Source organism: Pyrgilauda ruficollis, unplaced genomic scaffold (genome assembly GCF_017590135.1).
Source record: "Pyrgilauda ruficollis isolate IOZ18807 unplaced genomic scaffold, ASM1759013v1 scaffold31, whole genome shotgun sequence".
In the NCBI taxonomy this organism is placed as follows: Eukaryota; Metazoa; Chordata; class Aves; order Passeriformes; family Passeridae; genus Pyrgilauda; species Pyrgilauda ruficollis.
Genome location: NW_024524489.1, coordinates 8,629,187 through 8,654,481, shown reverse-complemented (window position 1 = coordinate 8,654,481; position 25,295 = coordinate 8,629,187). Strand labels below are relative to the sequence as shown.

At 41.9% G+C, this 25,295-nt stretch overlaps 1 protein-coding gene across 1 annotated transcript in view; it reads right to left on the bottom strand.

Moving 5' to 3' along the window:
- The window catches only part of XDH (xanthine dehydrogenase), a 49,082-nt gene that overhangs the window by 11,437 nt on the left and 12,350 nt on the right, over positions 1 to 25,295 (bottom strand). The window contains exons 6-25 of the mRNA XM_041473977.1: positions 24,825 to 24,886; positions 22,965 to 23,033; positions 22,097 to 22,165; positions 21,560 to 21,646; positions 18,728 to 18,869; positions 18,068 to 18,160; positions 16,948 to 17,099; positions 16,030 to 16,123; positions 15,132 to 15,241; positions 12,153 to 12,337; positions 11,133 to 11,301; positions 10,594 to 10,683; positions 9,733 to 9,902; positions 7,026 to 7,149; positions 6,521 to 6,640; positions 4,860 to 4,956; positions 3,732 to 3,856; positions 2,908 to 3,041; positions 1,373 to 1,460; positions 652 to 738 (exon numbers count right to left, since the gene is read on the bottom strand). Coding sequence (XP_041329911.1) covers positions 652 to 738; positions 1,373 to 1,460; positions 2,908 to 3,041; positions 3,732 to 3,856; positions 4,860 to 4,956; positions 6,521 to 6,640; positions 7,026 to 7,149; positions 9,733 to 9,902; positions 10,594 to 10,683; positions 11,133 to 11,301; positions 12,153 to 12,337; positions 15,132 to 15,241; positions 16,030 to 16,123; positions 16,948 to 17,099; positions 18,068 to 18,160; positions 18,728 to 18,869; positions 21,560 to 21,646; positions 22,097 to 22,165; positions 22,965 to 23,033; positions 24,825 to 24,886 — 2,267 coding nt within the window. The remainder of the gene's footprint in view (positions 1 to 651; positions 739 to 1,372; positions 1,461 to 2,907; positions 3,042 to 3,731; positions 3,857 to 4,859; positions 4,957 to 6,520; positions 6,641 to 7,025; positions 7,150 to 9,732; positions 9,903 to 10,593; positions 10,684 to 11,132; positions 11,302 to 12,152; positions 12,338 to 15,131; positions 15,242 to 16,029; positions 16,124 to 16,947; positions 17,100 to 18,067; positions 18,161 to 18,727; positions 18,870 to 21,559; positions 21,647 to 22,096; positions 22,166 to 22,964; positions 23,034 to 24,824; positions 24,887 to 25,295) is intronic.

Below are 25,295 nucleotides of genomic sequence, written 5' to 3'. Positions count from 1 at the left end.
TTGCCAGCATTGCCAGGTAGAGAGCTCCTGCAGTTCTTTCCTATTGAAAAGGATCAACTTTTGCAGAAAATTATCAAAGACTTGGTGGACTGGAGAAAGTGAGCTAGAATAAACCTGTGTGACACTAGGCTATTGAGTTGATAACTCACATGACAGAAAAGGAGAGGTTTTTACTCATCAGTGCAAAACTTCTTGGAGACAAACTCAGAACTTGGGCCCATTTTTTGTCCTTACTGCTTGGGAGCACAGTGTTGGCTTTAGCCAGTCCTTTGCAAGCTTGTCCTGATCAACCTATTGACTGGGATGCTTCTTTCTCCAAGGAATTATCTTTGCCCAGAGCTGGGGATCTATCAGCCATCTTGCATTGTGCAACAACTTTTCCCTCACAGTCCTCTGTCATGTAAAGCAAACATTCTTGACCCCTTTGCTCAATCTGAGTTATTACAGCATCCATAAGAATTATGTGGCACATGCTAAGACAGGTGAGTTGGCTCACAGAGCATTTGTAGAAGCTCCAAAAGCCCTTCAAAATCTGTTTTCAGTCATGTCAAAGAGCTGCAGTGCTGCAGGCAACAACTCTCTGAAGGCAGAGCAGAAGGTTGCACAGAAACACACCTTCTGCTTAATTAGCCATCAGAAAATTTTACTTACCCCATGAGAGAGGTCTATAGAGTTGCCCCCATTGCTGTAGTATGACACCTCCAGACTCTTGACTTTCCCATCCTTCATGAAGCCAACCTGTCAAGAGAGTGTCTCCTCAGTAATCAGTTTTCAAGAAAATGTTTTGGTTTGTGCTTGCCTCCAAAAACTGAATGGCTTTCACACAGGCAGAGAGGGCTGACTGTCCCCAGTGCAGCACAGGGCAGGCACAGCCAGCAGCTGAGGGAGTTCCCCAGTAAAGGGTTCATGCATGTGTCAATCTTGCTGCAGAGAACTCCTCTAAATTAAGTGTTGGCCACTTACCACTGCCACAATTTCCACAACAGGCTTTTGCTTTCAAAATCACTAGCAATTGGAGAGGGATTGAAGTAGAAAGGAAGTTAACCAGGCACATTGCTGTGTAAAGGATGCTTTACAGGAATGGGCAAACCTCTAAAAGAAACGTGACTGTCAGCAGGGTCAAAGTCTTGGCTGCAAGGAAGGCAGAGTTATTTATGCTGAGGTCACAAGAAGGGAACCATCCAAGCCAAAATAACTTCTGCAGCACTTTAACAGGAAAAATGCTACAGCCCATCTGACCTGGCCCATTTGCAGCGGGGGAGATCAGCAGTGAAACGACCATAGCAGCTTTTTTTCCCAATATCTTTCTGCTCTCTGATGTCTCAGGGGACAGCACTGAGACCAGCTGGGCTCTTCCCACGTGTGTGCATACCTTGTACCTCCCCAGGAAGGGGTGCCTCCCACCACTGATCAGCATGTCCTCATCTCGATCCAGCATGCACCGCACTGCTCGGCCAGTTCTGGGAAAGAACACGGGTTTTTAGGCAAAGCCTGAAGTGCACAATGCAGCTCCTGCAGAACAAGGCTGTTCTCTTTGTCTTCCCGGGGTGGCAATGGACAGTTAAGAGTAAACTGCTTAGTTCATATATCTTACTCTTAAGAATATGGCAAGACTAAATAAAAAGAATAAACATCTCCAAAGTTGGGACCTGTTTGTGAAAACTCTTGCAAAGACTCTTGTATTAAAAAAAAAGAGATATTAGCATCTATCTCTTTTAGAGACAGATGATAATAACTGAGAAAGCACTGTTTTCCAGGCTATTTCTCAAGGCACTCTTTTGGCTTTGAAAAAGACAATGCCACAGGAATTACATAATAATGCAAAGTACTAACTAGCCTTCAATTTGACCTTGTTTTTTATTTGCTTATTTATTATCAAGGAGGAAAACAAGGGGGAGAATAGGAGTGGTTCTTAATTTTCTAACAACTTTGCCTTTCAAGTGCCTGTCTTCAGGTTGTACCAGTATCTAGCAAATGTCACATATGTTGTTTTGTAACCTCCAGGATGTCAAACAGTGGTTTGGCTGGCAGAGATAAAGAGAAGAAAAGGATGCAAATGTATTACTGATTAATTAGAGAAAGCAGACTGTTTGCTTAGAACAGAAAAAAATAAAGTCAATTTAAAAACAGAGTTTCATTTTGCTTGCTCTCCCTCATCCAAAGGTATTTTGTCAAACTGCTGCTGTGTTGCAAGATCCCTCCAGCTCTGCCAGCACTGGGAAAAGGGCAGGGTACAGGCAGGGCAGAAATGTCACCTCAGAGGCCATGTCCACCCAAAACCTGCACAGTTAAACATGAGCCCACAGCAAAACTCTGGAAACCAGGAGCACTTTTCCAATCTACTCTTTACAAATGGTTGCAACCTAGGTTAATTCCCTAACCTTTTAAGGGTTTGAAAAGTGTGGGTTCCAAGGCCTGCCACCATTCCTAGGGAAAAATCCCAAGAGGGAGTTTGCAGAAGTGCAGACATATAATGAAGCAAGACTGGTGTAGTAGAGGTTTGAACAAAGAAGAGATTCTCATACCTCTGTTGAACAAGAAAACACATGGCTGGTGCTGGATTTTGAAATGGTTTGGGGTGAAGTGAGGGGGAAAGGCAAATAATTTGAGATCCAAGAGTTTTCAGAGAGCACCAAAGGAGTAAAGAATAAGGAGGTTTTCCCCCCTTTCCTATTAAAAGCTGACATTCCTACATAAACTTAGCCCCTCTGGGCAGGTTCAATCCCTCCTACCAGCTAGGAACCCATTAGACACCTCCTTTGGGAAATCCCAAGCTTGCTATAAGTGGTACAGTAAGAAGACATACAGAGTATTGAAAGTGCTCCAGCAGAAATGGTGCTCCAGAAAGAGGCAGCCTGGGACAGTCTGAAGGAAAAAAAATCCCTCTTCCCCCACACCCAAACTTACTTGAAGGCTGCAACAGCCACTACAGATGTCAAAATAGTACTCCTAGTCTCTTTTCCTCCAAATCCTCCTCCCATTCTTTTCACTCGAACCACAACCCGATTTGAAGGCACTCCCAGTGCATTAGCAGCAAACTCCTAAAGAAAAACAAAACAGCAGGACATGTAGGGAGCTCAGCTGGTGTTAAGAACTAAATGCCAACACACTGCCTTCCTGAAACCATTTCAACAGTGCAAATACTGGATTTGATGGAATTGGAGCCAATAAGCCCAGCATTTGATCTCTGAGGGGGAAAGGCACAGTGCTGCAGCACACAGGGTCAGATTCAGGAAAAGACTGACACAAGATGAGGTAACCAAGACACAGGTGTCATTTAGCACAGCCTTTGACATCCATACCATCCTCACTGCATTGAGAGACCTTTGAACAGTCTTGGTGGGCCAGTAAACGGGCCAAGGACACCCCATGGTGCCAGTAGCCAATCTCATGGAATGGGAGAGTTGGTGCACAGCCAGTGGTTTCACCATCTCTCTTTCTGATGTGTCATTCAAGCCTCGTGTGTTCTGAGCAGCTGGGACCCTCCCCAGAAAGGACTAAGCATGTAATCCCTCCTAACAAAGATGTGTTGCCAACAGAAATATCTCTGCCACCTGGAAGGAGATTCAGGACTCCAGCAGGATGGGTAAGGGCTTTAGATCCCATACCCAACTCTAAGCCTATGTGGTTTTTAACTGAAGAATCAAATAAGAACAACTATAAAACAACCATTCATCTAGTCTGAAACTGAGAAACAAATGCCTTTTAGGCACCAGGTTAATGAGAAGTACCTGTGTCTTCATTGGGTTCTGGGTTGACACAAAGAGTTCCATCTCACCATCTTCTCCCTTTGGCACAGCCAAAGTACAGTGAGTTTCCAGGTAGAAATGCTCCTGACCACCAAGGTACATCTCTCCTAGAAAATTGAAATAAATGCCCCACAGAAAGGGCACCCCTGGTGTTACAAGGTGTCACCCATTACACGTTGTCCTCAATTTACTGCCTTCTGTACATGTGTTAAGTGACAACCCCTTGCTTTACCCAGCACTGGATATCACTAGCTCTAAAAGTGACACTACTGGTTCAATCTTTAAAAAACAACAAAAAATAGAACAACAAAACACAATAAAAATTCCATACAAGCTTCCTTTCCACTTTTTAGAAATCTTAGTTATAAAACACAAGTGGCTGGCATTTCAAAAATAAGTCTGCACACCATGCCATTGATCCAGCATCTCTGAAGATGCAGTATTTGGTGCCTTTCAAGACTGCCTCAATAACACCACTGAGATAAGAATAAAAATAAATCAAGTATAGTCTATCTGAGTAGATAAAATACAAGGTTACAGACTTTGAAACTGGAGAACAAAAATAGAAACCCAAAATGCCTCAGGATGATCTAACTGGGAATTAGTTTTCTATCACTGTATGTGGCTCTTTCCCAGGGCATCTTACCTGGCAGTGCTGAGGGTACAATTTCCAGTCACGCTACACACAATTAAATGTCAGAAACAATCTCCTTTCTCAGTCATGGCCCTGATCTGTTCTTTGTGGCCCATTTGCCTAAGATACAGCCATACACCAGATTAAAGGAAATTGGCTGCCTATAAGATTTAGACCAGACTATGTCAGGACAGGGAAAAATTTCAGAAAAGAAAAAAACCAAATATTCTACGAATATTTGTTCAAGAAAAATGTGTGCTTTGATTGAAAAAAAGAGTGTTTTCTGGGGGCACAGCTGGCAGCATTCAGGTTTTTTTGAAACAATAACATTTGTATATCAGTCTGAAACTTTATATGAAATCAATTCAGTCCTGCAAATCCTACTCTCAGTATCATATGAAAAAAAAGGAAGCTGATGGCTTGACTTTTGTAACAAACTGTACTATTTCAAAAGAGTTATTAATGCTTATTCTCACCCTCCAAAATGTGATCAGATTCTTCAAATCCTTTCTTCACATCTCCCTTATTAATCCTCTTTATATCCTTAAAGAAAGATTTTTTCTCAATCGCTTCCTAGGAAACAGAAAGACACAGTGACATTTTTGTCTAAGTGGAATGAAATCAAACCTTCCTCTAACTGAAGAAGAAATATCCAAGATAAAAAGCACAAGAACTTATCAGACAATTTCTATGGCAGTAGCCAAGAGACTTGACTAAAAGCAATAGAAAATAACTTTTGGCAACAAAGCAATTTCACAACCAATACCACCATAATTGGACAATCTTAAGGTACTCCTTGTGACTTGTTTTACATTGAGGACCCAGAACCTCAAGGCCTGTAACCACAAGAGCTATAATTTAATAACTTACAACTTATATTAACTCTTGTCTGTAGCCCATAGAGTGGGAGAAAGGATAAAAAAAAAAAAAAAGAAAAGAGAAATAAAAGAGAAAGAGAAAATGAAACCTCTCAGATAAGAAGTGCAGAAGTAGTTCACTTCTGAGCTAATATACAGGGAAGTATATAAGGGGGAGTTTAACAAAGGCTTTTTCCTTTTGCTAAAACTGAAGCTTTCCATAATGAAAGCAACCCCCACCAAATATCAAGCAACAAAAACCAAAACAACCACCAGCACGTTTTTGGCTCCACTCTCACGTTCCCTGGGTGAATGAACAACTAGAAGCCCCAGAAAAGGCAAAGATCTCACACACTGTTTGTTAATCCACAGATCACCCAAACAACCCCAAATCTCTGTCCTCAGATGACAGTACCAATGTCTGCATGAGACAGTGTACAGCTCTTTCTATTTACATGAATACAGTTTCATGTAAAATTCATTACAAAATACATGGTATGAAATATTGACTATTGAAAACATTTCGTTAGAATCCTATGTTTCTAATTTCTCCACTAAAAATGGCTTCATACATTTTTCTTTCTCATTTCTAGAAATGAATGCTGTGTAGATATTATCATTTGCTTTTACTGTCTCATAAGGAGATCTTGTCAACAAATTTTCTAGTTAAAAAAGCATGAAATGATCATGCATTGTTGATATTTATTTCTTCAGCTTTGAGAAAAGGCACTTAAAGACTGTGGCCATACAGTTCACAGCAGGGAGTGCACTCCCGAAAATTGATTTCATCAACTTAAAAACTAAACAAGTGGTCTGCAGAAATCTCAGAGAAGCAGTGCAGTGACAGAGCTAGAAAAGACATTTTCACACCTTATTATTTCTTGTTATAAATGAGAGAATGAAGAGGGAATGGATATCAATGAAGCCAGCAGGGTCAGACCAGAGAAGATTAAAAGCAAGCTTCTGTGGATAAGAATGTAACTCACAGTAACCTTGTTTATTTAAACAATTTTCTGTTGAGCACAATATTATCTCCCTGAGCTTGGTTTCTTTGTGTCAGCTTTAAATAGCACAGAAAAAGTTAATGTACTCTAAATCAGCAGGGCACCAAAGATGTACCTTCTTTATATTTTAAATCACAGATTATTTCTTCTATCAGTACCCTGTTGCACCCACAAACACAAACAAAATGTGGGGCTAAGTCACCACATGTGTGAGAACAGAACTAGACAGCAGGGGGTCCCCAAGCCAACTGCAGATGCAGAACTGAGCCATCTTACCTCAATTGTGACAATCGGTTGAAGTTCTTCATACTTAATCTTCACAGCTTTAGCTGCTCTCCTGGAATGTTCCTGTGTGTCTGCAAGGACTGCACCAATGATGTGACCCACACAGGTGACCTACAGGCAAGATTGGAACCCACCATCACTTGGGGTGTGTGTTTGCAGGGAGGAGAGACTCATGATAATTCTCTTTATCTATTCCTTTTATGCAGTTTGTTCAGGCCAATCCATTAAAAATCAGCCCAGGGAAAATAAACACAAGCAAGTTTGGAGTGAGTGAGCCTGTCCCAGGGGGCTGCAGCTTAGAGAAGAATTGTGGAGATAACAGAGGAGAGGGGCACAGGGCAAAGGGACTTGGGCCTTATTGGATTTGGCACTAAATTAACTGCACTGGGGTCAACAGAAATCTATCTCTGTGTAAGGTAGAGGACTTGACTGGACAGTATGAGAAATGTTATATCCTGAACAGCATGATTGAAAAAGGCTACTTTTAGCTACATACCACATCCTTAGCGAAGACAGTCTCATCATTAGCGATGCCAGTGACATTACTGCCAGGAACATCCTTGGCAGAAACAAAAGACACAAACCCAGGAACACTCTGAGCTTCAGATGCATCTACAGAACTAAGAAAAAAGGAGAGACAGTGTTATTTCTCATTTTTTCTTTGTGTAAGTGATGATGAGATTCCAATACAAATTCAGGCCTGATTTCCTTGAGTTTGGCTATGCCATGTGAATATCATGTGAGACTGTGACAGCATAACATAGGAGACTAAAATAATTTGGGATCTATATGAAAATGTTAATCCTGACTGTGAGACTGACTACCACCCTGCTTCTTTGGACTATGTCATACATCTTTTCCCCAAGACATATCTGAACTTGATCCAGTTGCCACACGAACCTTTGATAACAAGTTGGTGTTAGTGATGCTGTGCCTCCACTGTCTTCTTAGCTGCCATGATTCTTGCCATGAGGGCAAGAATATGGATAAATGTGGAATTTTAGTGCAGACATGTATCATCTGCCATGGGTGAGTCAGGGAGAAATTGTTGAGGATCAATCATAAGGAAGCTTTAGGGTTTTTAAGAGGATGCAAAAGAAGTGATGGTCAAAAAGACAAAAACTTTCATGAAAGGCTTTCTTTGGTAATTAGCAAAAGAAGTATCTAACCAAAATGCTTGTCTGCTTCAATCATATATAGATTTAAAACTCAGTGACAAAATAACTAAAAAAAGGGCAATATAATTTAATTTTTAAATGGAGAACTTCGTAAAAAATATATTACAAAAGACTTTCAGGATCCTTTTGCAATATTCTGTACATTGGCTTTACAGAGAAACAGTTGTGAATAGAAGTGCTGTGGCTTTGATTTTGCTGACTGGATGATTTATTGCTTTCTGTAAATTGCTGCAATTTTTTCAGCAACTTGTTTCAATTCCTAAAACTTTGATATAAACAGCCCAAAAGCAGCTGTTAATACATCCCAGTGAGCCACTCTGTACATTGGCTTTACAGAGAAACAGTTGTGAATAGAAGTGCTGTGGCTTTGATTTTGCTGACTGGATGATTTATTGCTTTCTGTAAATTGCTGCAATTTTTTCAGCAACTTGTTTCAATTCCTAAAACTTTGATATAAACTGCGCCCGAAAGCAGCCGTTAATACATCCCAGTGAGCCAAGACCTTTAAAAAAGACATTAAATGTATGAATGAACTTTCCCACATGAACCCCTAGACAGCAGGAACTCAAAATGCTATTTTTCTTTGGAAAGTTCTCTTTCCTGTGTTTCTGCAGCAGTAGCTCAGAAACAACCCCTAACACTTTCCCTTAGTTACAAATGCAGAGGCAGCTGGTGTCTGATTTACACTTGGTGCTCAAAATCTGACTAGGATGAAGTGGAAGTTTCCAGAGTCAATATTTTGACTCTGCCAAAATCATAGGCTGATACTTTTGTCCCGATTGAATATTCCTCTACAGAATGCTACAGGCTCCGAGCCTGAAATATGTGTACAAAACACAAATGCAAGAGAATGTGTACAGCAGCTTTTAGAAAACACTGCATGTTGTGGTCACAAGCATGGATGGGATGCCTTCTCTATCTCCCCATCTGCCCTGGTGGTAGTAACACCACTTAAATGTCTGCAATGCACATTGCAACACCTAAAAATTAACTGTGATGAACAGAGCAGTTTCTTTCATAACCTGGGAGTCAATTACTGCATCTGTGCATCCCTGACCACCATGCTGCCCATGCCACAATGGGAAAGCTCTGCACAGGAAGCCTAACTAGGCAGGAAGTACTGCCTAAGGAATGCACAGCAGATTTCAGGGCTGCTGAGGATGACACAAGCCAGTGTAACACAGAGTGTCCCACATCAAAGCAGCTGAGGGCAGAAGAGAGCCTGCAGAACCACCACCATATAAACAAAATTAGGGTTTGTGGGGGCAGCCAGCCTGCAATATGACAGCATTAAAATTCTTATGAGAATGTAGATGGCATTACGTGCCAGGATTGGCCTTTAGGAGTTGGTTATTCACTATTGTTATAAATTAGGTACCAGTCATGCCCTGGATGGACAAGATGCTTTCTGAGACAGATGCACTTCCAAATACTGATTTGTCCACCTTGCTATAGCCAAGCACAAACAGGGCTACACCTCGCAGCTGATGCAAATTCACAAATGACTTTTGTGCACAGGGCTTGATCAGAGCCAGGGCAGGCAAGCATCGTGCAAGGCAAAACCCAGTGCCCACAGCTGACTCACCAGCAGGAGGGCTGGTAGAATTGCATCTTACAACCTAATTTTTCAGGCAGATAGAAGGAGAATCATCAAGCTGCATGCTCCAGTTAGTGATTAAAATGACATCCCAACCTCTGTGGTGCTCTCCTACCCTGCTCCTTTTTAATCCTGCATACCTGAGTATAAGAGACGGGAAATACAAAAAAGTTTGGTCTAGGCTGAGGGCTTTTGTGCTTCAGCAAAGCCCAAAGTTTGGTGTTGGCTCCCTCACATTCCCACTGAGGCAGACTTGCAAGGCAGCTCTCACACACACACAGAGCTCGCCTCCATATAACAATGTGCAAAGAACTGGAGCTCCCACCTAAGCAAAACCTTTCCCTCACCCACACCCTGACAGATTGATGTTTTCCAAGCCACCAGGCACCGGATGCTTCCAACGTTTGGAACGGAGAAGCAGCACTTACAGGATCTTGGCGTGGGCCTTAGTGCTGGTCACCAGCGTCAGGTACAGCTCGTTCTCGTAGTGAGGGATGTCATCGCAGTACACAGCTTCTCCACTGGCTTGTTTGGCTGCTGAAACGTGCACCAGAGGCCTGCCCACCATATCTTCCACAGCCTGCCCCTTGGGCACTTCCTGGAGTAAAACACATGGCTAGCTACTGCTGGCTTGGGTGGAAGGGGATGGAAGCATTGATGGGAGAGCAAAGAGCGCTGTGAGACGTTCTAGAGAATGGGGAATGGGATGGGAGCTCAGTCCTGTGTGAAAGGAAGGTAAACAAGATGCCACAAGATGTGGCTACACAGAGGAGTGCTGTAGGGAATGAAGTGAAAGTAGTTTGGGCTTTGAAATTGATATGGAAGGGAAGGGTTTGATTTCACGTCCTGCAAAAGAAAGTTCAAGTACTGAAACTGGATTCTACTCTCAAAGCTGAAGAGAATGGGTCACTAACAGAGAAATAACAAAGAAGATACATCCCAAATGTGAAGCCTGAGAGATGCCAAGAAAGGCAGGCTATAACTGGGGAAAGCTGAAGGGGAATTTCAGTTTGGGTATAGAGCTAGGGATAGGAGAAAAAGCAATTTTTATAAATCCCTCAGCCACAGAGAAAGCTTGGCCTCTCTTGGACAATAATAGGAAAGAACAGTACCCTAAAGTGAGGAAAGGATTGAGACCCAAATACAAGCTTCATGCATGGCATTATCAAAGTTTATGTGATGACCATACTTAGGGAGACAAGAAGATAAGAACCAGAGTTTGAGCTACAGAAAAGCCTGCGTTTATGTCATGCTGACACTGCTACTTACTTGGGAAAGCTGCTACTTACTTGGAAGAGCTGGGCATTTGCAATGGGATCTTTGTGAAACAGCTCTGTAGCACTGATGTAGTTTGAAGGGACAGGCTCACACACAGTTTTCTGCCAGAGACATATTAAAGAAAATCACCTTCCCTTCCAACTCCTTTCTCACATCCCTAGTAGCTCAGGATATTTTCCATTCTCCATCTCCCACTTAAGGTAATCCATAATCTACCGAGTTAAAGGCGAATGAGGCTCCGGCTCTGTGCCAAGAACAACCACAGAGCCACAAGATCACATTTAATGCTGCATATAGGAGAAGTCCAGGAATCATCCTGTGAACCACAGAGCTACACCCTTCCACCACAAGGGGAGGGTGCCAGGAGGAAGCAAGTGGGAAGATACACAAGTCCCTGTTATGCAAGCAGCAGAACAGCTCTGGAGCTATTGCAGCACAGATTTTGTTATCAGGTGGACCTCTGCTCAAATCTGAACTCTCCCCATGCCTTCCCCAAGGCAGCACAAAGAGGTTCTCCTTCCCCAAATCTGCCTTCCCAAGGAGCACTCACAGTGCCACTCTTGCTGAGTTTCTGAAGGACTGTCAGGTAGAACTTGAAGAAGAAGCTGAGGGTGAGCGTGCGTCGGAAATCCACCATGCCCCCGGGAGCAGAAGGAGACAGATCCATCTCCCCCGACAGCAAGCGACAGGCATCCTGCAGCAGCTTCTCATTCCAGTCTCTGCAAGGGAACAGAGGGGACACAGAGACCTTCTTCAGACCTAAATTCACCACAGCAGACTAACTCTTCGGACACAGAGTACGCTGAACTGGAAGGAGCCCATCAGGATCATCGAGTCCAGCTCCTGGCCTTGCACAGAACAGCCCAAGGGTCACACCGTGTGCCTGAGATTGTTGTCCAAATGCTTCTTCAGCTCTGTCAGGCTTGGTGCTCTGACCACTGCCCTGGGGAGCCTGTTCCAGTGCCCAACCACTCTCTGGGTAAAGAAACTTTTCCCCTGATATCCAAGCTAAACATCCCCTGACACAGCTTCACGCTGCTCCCATGAGCTGTCAAGCAACAGCCATCAGTTCTATCTGTTCATAGCACATGTGTGTGCTTTGCTGTCATCTTGGGCTCAAAGTTATGATAAAGATATTGTGTGATAAAAACCCTGACGTTCATAGCACATGTGTGTGCTTTGCTGTCATCTTGGGCTTATGTTACCTCCCCTAAAGATATGGCAAAGATATTGCATGATAAAAATCCTGATTTTTCTGTCCAATTTGAAACAAACCCAGTTTTGTAGGTCATGAACGCATCTAGCTGCTCTCCACTTCAACTGATGAGTGAATTTGGAAAGAAAATGTCTCTCTGAATGAGAGAATGGCATGGATCTTTGAGGGTAAGGCATACTGGAGGAAGCAAGGCATTACACAAAACACACTGCTGCAGAAGCATAACTATACTTCTTCCTCTTTCTCTTTTGATGTACTTTTAGAGAGGATTTAGGATGTTTTAGATATTTAAACTGCTCCTGTAAAAATCTGCACTGTTCCATTAGACAATCTTTATCATAGAAAAATTCCTACCTGCCAGTGAGTTCCTTGCAAGTTTTTAGTGCCAGGACAGTGGTAGGAGCCATTCCTCCATAGCTCAGTTTTATCTCCTCCACTCTGCTTGTGCCATCTTGGAACAGGACTCTCAACCCACAGGTGACAATAGCAATGTCATCCTCACGACGGGAAGCCTGCTTGAAAGCTGAGAAGTATTCACTCTGAAAAACAGGAAAATATTTCTTTATCCTCTACCTTGGCATGCTTTGGAGCGTAAATGTGGACAAGCTGTTTACCTATCTCTATGTGCATGAGTTATTCCAGGGAACAGTATCTGGTTGATTCATTGTGCAGGGCCAAGCAGGACATGTTTGTTCAGGCAGCACTGTTTATTTTCACATAATTCAGTGATTAATTCTAAAGTATCAGTTCAGTGGTTGTTACCAAGCCTAGGACTGTGGGGGGAAACAAGCTTTGACAGAGATCTGCTTGTGCCTGTCACATTTTTCCATTATTAAGAGGAAGACCCAAGACAGATTGTTTGTGCATAAACAAAATTACAGTTTCTCAACAAGTTTTTCTTCCTCCCAAGCTGATAAGCTGGAAGTCTGATCAGTAAAACCCATATCCTAAACCCCTTCCCTTCAGAAGTCTTTGAAATCTGCAAGAGCTGAAATCAGTAATCACAAATGTCTCTCAGTTCTAGAGTAGACCAGAATAATTAAGTATTAATAATTCAGTCTATTCAGTAGACCAGAATGATTAATAAAAGAAAATTTAATCTGTTACAGGAAATAGAATTCTCAGTTACTATCCTGGTCTCTACAAGAGATATTTCCTCGCTCTGTGAATGCACCAGCAACTGCAGTGCACAAAACTCAGCAGCTCCCTTGTAAAGAGTGGCTGTAAATATGAGATTAACACCCTACCAGGATGCACCATGCAATGGTGACACCCTGGAGCCACAGCATGGTCAGCCCTCTCGCCTGTACTGCAGGTGAGGACAAATTGCTGTTCAGGCACCCTGCAGACTAAGAGAGGAATCAGAGCTGATGTTTGCACTGCCCTTCTGGAGAGTTTTCTGACAAGTTTCTGCTCTCCAAGTGACTCCACACAGCACAGCAGTCTGCTTCATTAATTACCTCTAATCTGAAGTGGACAGCAATTCTTTCATTATTGAATAGAACAATTTCTCTCCTCTTGACAATGACAACAGTTGCACAAGAGGCCCCTTTTGTGCATCAAGGGCTTGTTACTGGAGATATATCTGAAGGGTGTGCTTCATTTCCTGAGTTCAAATAATTACTCAGCAGCCAGCAGATAATAGCAGAGGAGCATCAATAGCATCCTTCCAGTGAGGACATTCTGCCACTCTGCTTGTTAAAACAATTAGCTTTCAAAGAGGAGAAAAAGCAGCCTCCTCTCTTACTGTAATCAAGAGATTTCCAATAACATGACTGCAACAAGAGGGCAATATTGCCTTCACTCCTCACAGGACACCTTAATTTTCTTCATTCAGAGTCCTGTGGGAGGAAAGGCACTCGTGACCTTTCCTCACTTGGAGTGTAGGTAAGTGAGCTATCACATCACATGCCTGCCTGGGTCTCTTGGAAAACAACAGAGCATGTTAATTCTTTCTGCTCTTTGACCAGTCTTACCCTTGGTGTGATAAGTTACATGAATGCAAGGCATAACATCAGTTTCAAACAAAAATAAACCAAAAAGTTCTATCTAACTGTGTGCTGAAACAGCCCTGCTTTCATTCACGAGGAAATCACAGTTGCAGAAAACTTTGCCTGCTACATGCCAGCACCTTCAGACATGCCCTGAAGAACTTCAGCCTCCTTATTTGTGAGCAAAGATCAGCCAAGAAACCATGAAACTGAGAGTTCAGAAGTTGGTTTAGTTTTTCAGATCAATAAACTGTATAGGGCTGAAGCCACTGCCCCTGCTTGTAAACATTTGTTTGTTTTGTGAAATTGCCATGAGACTGCCATATGGGTGGAGGAATACAGTGCTTTCCATTGGCAACCTCAACCATGTTTTTCATTTTGGCAAAAAGTGATGTTTTTATCACAAGACCAAAGAATGATTGCCCAGAAATAGATGAAAAAACCACCATAAATAAAATAATTTGGTTCCTTTAGTAGTTAAATAGAAAAAATTGAGAGGATAGACAAGGCATTTATTAGTTCTCTCCCATAATACAATGGCACTTGAAGTAAATCAGTGTTTTCCATTTATAAAGAAAATGCATCACCACACTGCAAATCCTTGCATCTTATGACTAGGAGCCACAAGCCCTGAGAAGGTAAACACCTTCACAAGCATAAAGTTACAGTCTGATGTTCTCAGTCTAAAGGAAAAAGCAGAGTTTTATTTCTTAGACGCTGAATCAATTGTGGTTTACGCTGCTACTGCCGAGAAGCTCTCATTGCTCCCTTCAAAGCAAGTTGTGCAGCCTCACTGGAAGCCCACATTGCCAAAATGTCCTAATAGCCAGTTCTTGTGGTTTACATCTTGCAAGACAAGAATGCAGAAACTGAACTTCCCTTTTATCCATACTGACTCTTCCCCATTTCATTTCTCGTATCAGCTCACAGAAATTAAGCAGGAATCTTTGGCACATTAACTTCACTCTGCATCAGAAATTGCTAAAACCTTTTCTGTTCTGCTTTTCAAGAAGAACTTCTACCTCTGGGAACATCATTTTGACACTTTTCATCATTACCAAATGCACTCAAAAAGCTTCAGATAATCAAGTGAAGCTTCTCTTCCTTGCACTAGGAAAATTCTTGGGCTTACCACATTTTATCATTGAGCCCTGCTCCCATTGCTTGTGAAGAATAGTGTGCTGCTGAATTTTCTCCAAATAATTCACTTGCTTCCTGGTCCACTTGGGACCACATAAGCATCTGGGAGTCGGTCAGAAAAAAGGTGCTTAACTTTGAAAACAACACCTAAATAACAGCATTTTAGCTCCACATACAGTGAAGTTTTTTCTTACAAACTTACCTTTCTGCTGTAGGGTATTTCAACTGAGAGAAGTATTTCTTCAGGCTTAACTATTGTCTTTCTGTAGCCAGTGAAAAACTTCTCATCCATGGTGACCGTCCTTTTGCCCTCTGTAGAGCAAAGGGACATCAGTGGTGAATAAATGAAAGTAAGTGTGGAAAAGCCTTCAAACCACACAAATCATTCTTGATATGATATCTGATTTCATTTTTCCACTCTCTTTCACCAAATCAGGAATATCTTTCTCAGATTTCTTTTGGTATTTATGGAATCTATAACTGCTTCTGCCTACATATTAAATTTTCTTTGTACATGACCTGATAAAAGAGACCTCCTTCTTTAACTAATTAAAGCTTAGCCTCCAGGTGAGCCAGTTTCCAACACTCTAATTAAATTCCCCTCTTTCTCCTTTCCATAGCCTGCACACAAACCCAGTCCACTGACTGGACAGTTCACTTACTTCAACGATACTACTTAAAAAAAAATTTCCTAAAAACAAATAAAAACTGAGATGCTTGGCTTTATAGAAAAAAAATCCCAAGTTTCAGTCTTTATCTGAATAAACCAGAAGGATTAAAGTAAGATAGTGACAGAAAATATTTAATGCCTATTATTTTTCATTAGTACACATCTTTAACCAGCTCTTCACAAGGATGTGTCTGTAAGTATACACACAGTACCAGAGATTCCATCTGGCACAGAAGTTCAACATTTTTTAGGAAGCCAACCTTAGGTCTAGCTTTAGGACTTTTGCCTCAAAGAGTGTGAAAACACAGAAGACTCAGACTAATAATGTTAATTTCCACTTTCAAGTTCTGGCCTGACCTATCAACCCATGGCAGAAGGCATGGCAGCTACCCCACTCCCCTCAGTGCCACAGGGAAATATAATAACTTACCTTTTGATACCAAAGTCAGTTTGCTGCCACTTGCCATTAACACAGGATTTAAGTCAGAAATTGGGCTTGCTGTCATTATGTTCCCACCAATAGCCTAGAGTGAAAATAATGCATCAGATAATTATTAAAAATCTAAGCAATTTTTGGCCTTTAATTAATTGGGAAAACCCAAGCCCCACGAAATCAGATGCTGTCTCAGACAATATTAACATTTGCCTGAAACAGATTTAGAATAGTGTTTTGTTAATGCATCAAGACTACCTTATGCTCAAACCTCATATGCACAACCATGCCAAAATTCAATCACTGTACCTGCTGTTAAGGGAGGAGCCATGAAACTAAAAAGGGTCTTTTCAGTAACAACCAGGACCCAAGGGTTTTGGCTGCAAAACAAATGCACGGCACAGTGTCTCGTGGAACAAAAGTTCTTGTTTGGTAGGTTGGTTTAGCTGCTTGCCTGGTATTTTTTTCTTTGAGCACACAGAGTTTGAACACACCTTCCCCTTTAAAACTAGAGGAAAATTTGCCAGCTCTGATACATTAACTCTGTGACTGCCCTAGTTGTCATGGCAATATATACACACCTGCTTCTTTGAAGCTTGTCCAGCATTCTAAATACCATTTTTGTTCAATTAGTCAAATCTCACTACAGTTTCCCCCGCTTGGTGATAACAGCAGTGGAAGACCTGGAGAACTGCCATGTTTCCCTCGCTTGCTAGATGTGTGACATCAGTGCAGTACAGACACCAGCTGAGACCCCACCACTTTCTGGGCTTGATTTTTGTGTGCTGGTTTCTTTCCCAAGGTTTGCAAACGTTCCTCTGTGAGATGCCAAGGGCACACCAACACTGCTTGAGGCAGGGCAGCTCCTCAGAGTGAGCTTTCAAATGCTGCCCCTGGTGCTCCTGAGTCACTTACAGCAACATTCCTGATCTGAGGCCCTGCAAACCAGCGCAGCTGCTCCAGGACAGCTTGGAAGATCTCTGTTTTGTACGGAGGAAGGTCTGCCACTGCCTTCCTCATCACCTCCTCTACTGACTTCAGGGTACAGGCAGCGCCAATGGTGACTCCTGTAAACAAACAAAGGAAAAGAAATGTTGTTTTCCAAAATTTTGAGGTACATAAGGACAGTTACTGTGTCTGCAAAGCTTAGATGTCACTGAGTTCAATTAGACCTTCAATTACACCAGACTATTTAGAATGCACTGCATGTAAACATCACATCCTCAGAACAAAATTCACCTTTAAACCACAGCTCATGCTGGTGCTGTCTCCCACATGACAGTAACACACCACCCTTTTGCATCAGTGTATTATTAACAACACTGGCCTCCTTTAGGTATTATTAGCATGTCCTTTGAGAAGTGAACTCTAACTCCTTTCCAGTTTCCACACTTTAAATATCCTACCAGACACTGGGCCACATGCACTAAATTGTCCCAGGTACTTCTGTTTGTAAGGTTGACCCATTTCCATCACAAAGCTAAAGGCAATGGAATTATAGAATTGTTAAGGTTGGAAAAGACCTCCAGAGATCACTGAGTCCAGCCTCTGACTGAACACCACCACATCAGCTAAACCACAGCAGCAAAAGTCACATCCAGTCATTTCTGGAACACTTCCAGGGGTGGTGATTCCACTACCTCCATGGGCAGCCCAGCCCAGTGCTAGACCATGCTTTCAAGTGAAGAAATTCTTCCTTATGTCAATCTGAATATCTCCTGGCAGAGTTTGAGGCAGTTTCCTCTTGTCCTGTCACTTGTTATGTGGGAGAAGAGACTGACCCCCACCTTGCTACACCCTCCTTTCAGGGAGTTGTAGAAAGTGATAAGGTCACCCCTGAATCTCCTTTTCTCTGGGCTAAACATCCCCAGCTCACTTTTTTACCTACCACTTACTTGATTTCCTGTGGGAAAATGGGAAAGGTGTAACTTATACAGAAAACAATCTTTAATCTGGGGATTTTCTTTCACACTCTTTTTATTATTCCATGGAGTCCCCACTCACCTCACAGGTGTTCTGCCTCTTTTTTGCTCACCTGTTTCAGTGTGCTGAACAGCATTCATTTCAGGGATCCATGCTGGTGCTATTATCACTGGATACAGGAGGTTCTTTAACCTCATCTCGATACCTTAAGGAAAAGACACTGTTTGGTACTTGTGTGACATGGCAACTGCTGCACATAATCCTTCAAGAAAGGAAAATTAATACAAAACCCCCTACATCATTTAGTAATTATTTCATGAACCAATTGCTCAAGACAACAGAACTACCAAATATGTCTGAACTCTCCTCCTCAGCACTTATGTTTGCAAAAGTATCTATTTGGTTTGAGAAGGCACTAAGATTCCAAGTCTTGAGAGTTTTCTCACTGAAAAGTCCTTCAAAATGCAGCTTTCACAACTGACTTCATTTGATTATAGGGACATTTCATGCTGTGTCATTCCCCTCTTCTCAAAATTTCACAAAATAGCACAAAGGCTCAGAGATCTGGATTTTTTTTTTCCACCTGACACAGCAAAGACATTCACTGTGAGATTAATCTACCTGAGAAGAAAATATGTTCCTACATATAACCTGAAAATAAATAGCTTTTTAAAAGCAATGACATGAAAGGTTTCCATTTGCACTGTTCTCACAAAATACTTAATGGAAGGTTTTCCAACAGTTCATAATAAGCATCAGCTCTTTCTCTTACCCACTTCTGTGTTCCCCACAACAAGTTTGGCATTGGGATACTGGGATTTGAGTGCCACCAGTTCATTGAGAGTTGTGGGCTGGATCCACATCACACGCTCGCCTTTGAAACACATCTGCTTCTGCTGTTTGTTACTCTGAGTCTGCAGAAGGGAATTCAGATAGAGCTCAGCCCCTACATCGAGCCAAGAATCCCTGCTCACATGCTGCCCATGCCTGTGCCACACTGGGCTCCATCTCAGCCAAGTTACTGACAGGGGGGCTGGGATATCCACACTGCTGTTGGCAGTTTGCCATTCCCCATCCTTCTGCTAGCAGTGATGAAAGTCTTTCTCTTGCTGACAAAAGTTCTCCCTTCCTGGTACTGCCAGGTACATCCTGCAGCCACACCTCCCTAGCAAGATCTGTGCCAGCAAGCTCCATCTGACCAAGGCTCTGGCACATGCCCATGGCTCCAGTTGCTTCAATGGGTTTTCCATTCCCATCTCAATCCCAAAAATGTCAGTCTTTAGTACAAATGACTTGCAATTAACCTGCTACACCAGGTTCTGATTCCCTTTTAACTACTTCACCCAGCGACTAAAGAAAACATGAGATCAACCCTTGGGCAGGAGAACATCTTGGAGAAGAAACAGAGGAGCCCTCTCTCAAGCTGAATCTATCTTATGCTATGGTCTAAGAGAACCTACTCATGCTGTAGCTCATGACATATTTGAGCTGGGTACAGCAGAATTAATGATTGAATTTCAGTTGTTAAATGTGAAGGAAGCTGTAAATGCGTCATGTGCTGGATTCGATTCCTGGCTGGGACACACTGCTTAGGTGGGAGGATCCCTGAAAAAGAAGGAATGAAACATGGAGAGAAACTAATCCCACCTAACTTTTAATGCCATTGTAAGCCAAACAACTTTTACTCCTGCTATGGTGAGGGGAGTTTTATGAAAAGACAACTGTTTGAGATATGTATTCAGCTACACCCTGTAGTGGTTTTGCTTTGTTAATTTGAGATTTGATGGTTAATGTATTAATGAGTGAGGTGGGTTTAGTGTTGGTTAATTATTAGTCTACTCGTTTTTTTTTTTTTTTGGGAGGTAGGATGAGGAGAAAGGTAAAGTAGGTTTAAAACACTAAAAGGAAAGTTTATTAATAGTAACTAAAAGAAAGAGTAATAAGAATTAGAATAAAACCTTTAGGACACTTCTCTTCCCCCCACAATCTTTTCTTTCCCAATGACAATGTAAAGAAACAAAACCTAAAATTTCAGTTTACTACTTCTAAAATAGTCTTTCTTTCATTTACTTAGGCAGAGAAGTCTTTTTTGTTAATGTTATGGAGACTTCTCTACAAGAAAACAGTTTTCTTGTGGTTCTCTCTATGAATAGCAACTGCCTGGAGAAATCTGCAATTGTGAAATTTTTCTCATTTTCTACAAGTTTTTCTCACAGTTGTGTTATGGGCCATGTCAACTTAATGGGTACTGTTTTGAAGATGAGTTGTTTAAAGGCAAAAGTTCTCTTTATTTACTCCTGAAATTATTTTCTTCTTAAGGGCAGAAGATCTTTATTACTTTTTTCTCTTTCTCTGTTTAAACTTTTCATAGGATTACAGTTACTTTAACATTTGCTTACTTTAGTATGGAGGTCTTTGCTCGATATCTACAATTTGAATACTGAATACAATTTTATGTGTTATAGGGAAAAAGAGTCTTTCTTCATATCTTTACAAGAGGATTTCAGCCTAAAACAAAAAGTATCTCCTCATTTCTCCTATCTGGGATTGCTTCTTCATTGACTTTGGTGTCTTCATGTTGTTGGTTGGACTCAATGATCTTTAAGGTCTCTTCCAGCCTGGTCATTCTGTGAATTCCTTTACATTGTCTGCATTTTTGTTCCTCCTCTCACTCGAGGGAGGATTGAAGCATTGAAGGAGTTGATATTTAGTTCAGGGCTTGTAGATGTTACCTGACCCCAGCCTGGCTCGGTAGTTTGTGGTGGGAGCTGCAGCCGGCTGGGCTGATGGCCTCTCCCCACCCTGCCCGGTGGTTGTGGGTGAATATTCATGGTGGGGGAATCTTGGCCGAGCCAGCCTGGCCCGGGGCAGCTCTTAGGGCCGGCGGGTCCGGCTCGGCCTCGCTCAGGAGCCGCAAAATGTCAGAAATGGCAGCCAGGCCCAACATCGGCCTCGCGGCCTCTCCTCCCCTACCCAAAAACCACTGGGGGAAGACACCCCAGAAAAAGGGTCCAGGTCTACAGCAAAAACCACCCAACCCTTGTTACCTCCATCAACCAGAAAAGAAAGAAAAATATCCTGAGTTTCTTTCATCTTTAACATGTGTTTTTTACAAAAACACAAACTTTCCAGTAGCTAAAAAGTTTACATCACTTCCATGAATGCCTCCAATACAAAACCACCACAAGTTCCTACTTCTCTTCCTACACTATAAAGGGAACTCAGGGAGACAAGCTCAGATATATCTGTATTTGATGCAGAAGTTCACATTTGACCTAGTAAATTGACATTTGGATTTTAGCTTCTGTTCCACCCCCGGACAGGCAGTGACTGGGAAGGATGGCAACCCAAGAAGAGAGACATATGGTGAGAACCAGAAAGAAAGCCAGACTGCTGGAGCAGGCACCTGGCCTGCATATTTCTCCTAAACCACCCTGGCTCAAACACCTTCTGTTTTATAAAACAGGGAAGGATTCATGCCCATGCATTTTCATCCATTAGCAGCCATTTTTGCCCTGCCATTTCCTCAGCACAGAGTCACTCAAACCTTGTGCAGAACAACTAAACCAACAAATCACTGCTATTTCTTTCTGAATGAGCTCACCATTAATTCTGGTGGGAAGATTGGCTCCTGTGTGGGATCCAGTGGCTGGAACTCAGAAGAATTGAACAGGCTGGAGGATGTCATTTTCTGTGACAGAGAAAATGTAAATGGCTAATGACTGAGGAGAAAGCTCTCCACATATAACTCATTCCTCTTTCAACTCAAATCCCTCTTACTGTTTCCTAGAGCAAAATATGGCAAACACAGCAAAATGATGCCACCTGATTCAGCATTTAAGGTCCTCCAGTTATATTTTTCTGATTCCCCTGCATGTCTTGTCAGATCCCTCAACCCTGAGGACACTAATACGTTTTAGTAAATCAAAAGTGACATCCCTTTCACATTGGCATGTTAAATCATGTCAAATATACCTTTTCTGAGGTATACTCTTCTGATCATAAAATATAAATTAGTCTAAATTGCTTTGCATAGATATTGCTAAAATAAAAGCATTGGGCTTGGGCATACAACGAGCCAGATCTAAGACTTCAAAACATCAGAAATAAAGGGAAAAGTACTAGTTGAGAGGCACCTTACCACACTGTCTTCTTTTGCATTCTTGCAGCAGCCTGGACCACTGGCTTTTCCTCCACAGCAGCCCCCATTCTGAAGAAGAAAAAAGCACACTCCAGCTATTCTAAACACAGTCAGAACATTGCAACTTTCACAGAACATAGTCCTCCTCTTTTATCAATCCCCAGATTTCAGACATTTGCAGTCACATTTTCCATTAATAAACTGCTTGAAAGAAAGGACTCCAAGTAGTCTCAATTGTTGGAATATTCCATGCAACACTGGATGCTTCCTAAACACCAATCCCAGAAATTCCCTGGAAATTTCTGGCAATAAATTTCATTATATTCTCTGCTTCCTAAACTTATTTTATACTCACACTACCTTAAGCACCAATTTCTTCTTTCTATTCCTTCATTTGTTTTGTACCTAGACTGATACATACAATGTGATTAACTTTTTTCCCCTCCAGATATTTCAAAAGATTCCAATTGTACAATTTTGGAACAGAGAGGAAATTGCTTCATTCATCACTGGACAGCAAAGTTTGGAAAAGATCACAGTGGGGAATTCAGACCTTTTTTCACAGAAAGATGTATCACTTCAGTGCACCAGAAGCTGGTAACACGTTGCTTACAGTTGTCACCATGCTATTTGACAGAAGGGTTGCTCCTGGTGGACTCAGAAGGAACATCACTGTTTTAAAACCCACACCATGATGGCCATTCATTGGGACACATACAGTCCCAGCATTTTCCAAGAGATAGACCACAACAACAGGTCAGAGAGTTCTGAGTATCTGCCCCACAGCAGAGCCAGAGAGGTGACTAACACATCAAAGCTCCAATGCTATATTGAAAATTGAGGTTATGGGTCTTAACATTCAGCTTACCATGGTGTTTTCCTTCCCACTACGACAGCATCCAGTGCCATTGGCAACTCTGCCACAGCAATTCATGTCCTGTGAGAACAAAAACTGTTCTGAGAAAAAATGTGCAGATTCCAAGTAAATTAAGTAGGTTTGATCCCCTTTTGAGAGAAATATCCAAAGCAGAAGGAAGGTGGCAATCACATAGGTGTTTGTCTTGCCAATGGTAGGCAATATCCTGCAGTGTCATGCCCACTGTGCTGATAAACCTTTTGTTCTGGTTTGGAACTATTCTGACCATTCAACAATTAGCTCTGGAGCCATGAGGAGATACCCAGAGAAGGCTGAAAGTATATACAATACAATACCAATACTCCACCACAGAGACCATCTGCCTTTGTTTTTGATCTGACTCCTATTAGTTTCATTTCTTGAAATGATCTTTTACTGGGAGAGGCAGGAAATAGCAGATGCCTCTTCACATTCCACCTCTAATCACAATTCTGTTGATCTCTATCAGAGGTCAACAGAAACCACTGTTTGTGCTATGTAGAGTTCCTTCCTCTCCCTGGCATCTCCTTTTCATGCTGAAGTGCACTCAGTCCTTCCCAGTATGGAAGTCAGATTGCCACAGATGTGATCCTTGTTCCAGTTCTCTGAATCCTCTTCTGTTCTGCAATATCCTGTTAGAGGTGAGGGGAGCAGAACTGCACAGAGTACTCAAGTGTAGGAAGAGCCATGACACTTGTTTTCTGTTTAGTATCCCATTCTATTCTCCAGTCTCTCAGGTTCATAAAATCCTTCAGAAATTCCTCAAAGCCAATTCCTGCCTTCACTGCTCAAACTTTATATCTGTTAGCTTATTTTCTCATATCCTTACTTACATTCTTTTAAGCCACATTTAGGGATAGGTGCAACAGCCTTCCTTCCTACCACAGGTCCCAACACAACTCCACAACAGTGACCTCCCTCCACTGCAAAAATATGCCATTTTTACTCCACTGACAATCTTTCATACCTTTCATACCTTTCCCAATCTTTCATACCTACAGAGATCTTCTCTCTTAACCCCTATTATCTTTAAAAACATTTGGTGAGACACTGTGGAAAGCCTGTTGGAAATCCAAGTAGGCTTTTATCAACTGGGATTATCAGCCATTTGTAATGGATCTCACTCCTGCTTGTATTCTCATTTGTTGACTGCAGTTCTGGATAATAAAATGAAATTAATGAGCATCACTGCAAATTCTTTCCTTTTGATATTTAATACCAGTGTAGACCCATGAGTGGCTGACAATCACTGAAGTACATAATGATCTACTCCTCTTCACAGGCTCCAGCACTCTTTCAGGTACAAAGGGACTAGAGAAAATTCATGGCAAAGCTTCATACTGCACCCAAACCAGCAGAAGAATTCTGGGCAAGAGCTATAAAATGGTGACTTCCAACTTCTTTCCAAAGCTATTCCTGCTGTGCAACTGATCTTTCAAAAATGCAGATTCCTCCACAGCATGTCCCTACCAGTGCATCACACCTTTACATGTTGTCCACACCAGGATCAGCTGCAAGCTGTATTATGCAGAGAGGGTGAGTTTTTCTGAGACTTACAGAAAAGAGTTACAGAGTCTGATTACCTGTGATCCAAAAAGGGAGCATCAGATGGATCTTATTAAGGTGTCCCCAGCAAGTGGAGAGAGTAAAGGGTTTACTCTATCTGAATTATTAACACATGAATCACATAAACAGAGGTCAAGAGTTGAAACTGGGTTGTAGGAGTATATTTATTTCCTTCCTCTCCATTTGAATTAATGACATGTTTCAGTAATAGAGAGAAATACAACCAACTTTCCAGGTTTTTTCAAAACATCATCTAAAGCCACTTACTTTAGCAAATGTCCTGTATCCTTCCAGAATGGGTCTGTAGCCTGTACACCGACACAAGTTCCCTGCATTACCAGAGCAAAAGGATAAGGATTTAGTGTCACTTGGCTAAAAACTTCTCTTCTTCTAAAATATTCTATTGTTTCTCACAAAAGCTTGTCAAATCTTGATATAGCTAATGAAAAAAATGGGAGGAGGAAAATTTCATTAGGAACCTTGCAACAACCCTACCATTCCTTTTTGTTGAAATTTAAACTGAAATTTAGTACAAATTGAAATCTGTCTTATTCAGTATTCATTTATCTCAATTGTGTGAGTCTTATCAGTATACCAACTAGTCTGTCTCCTGAATTACACAGAGATTGCTTTCTCCTGCATCATCATTCCTCTCAGATCACTGCTGGAAGCACAGTAATGACTCTAACCTCAGCAACAACAGCAGCCTCTCACAGGATTTACACTGTTGGGTTCTGC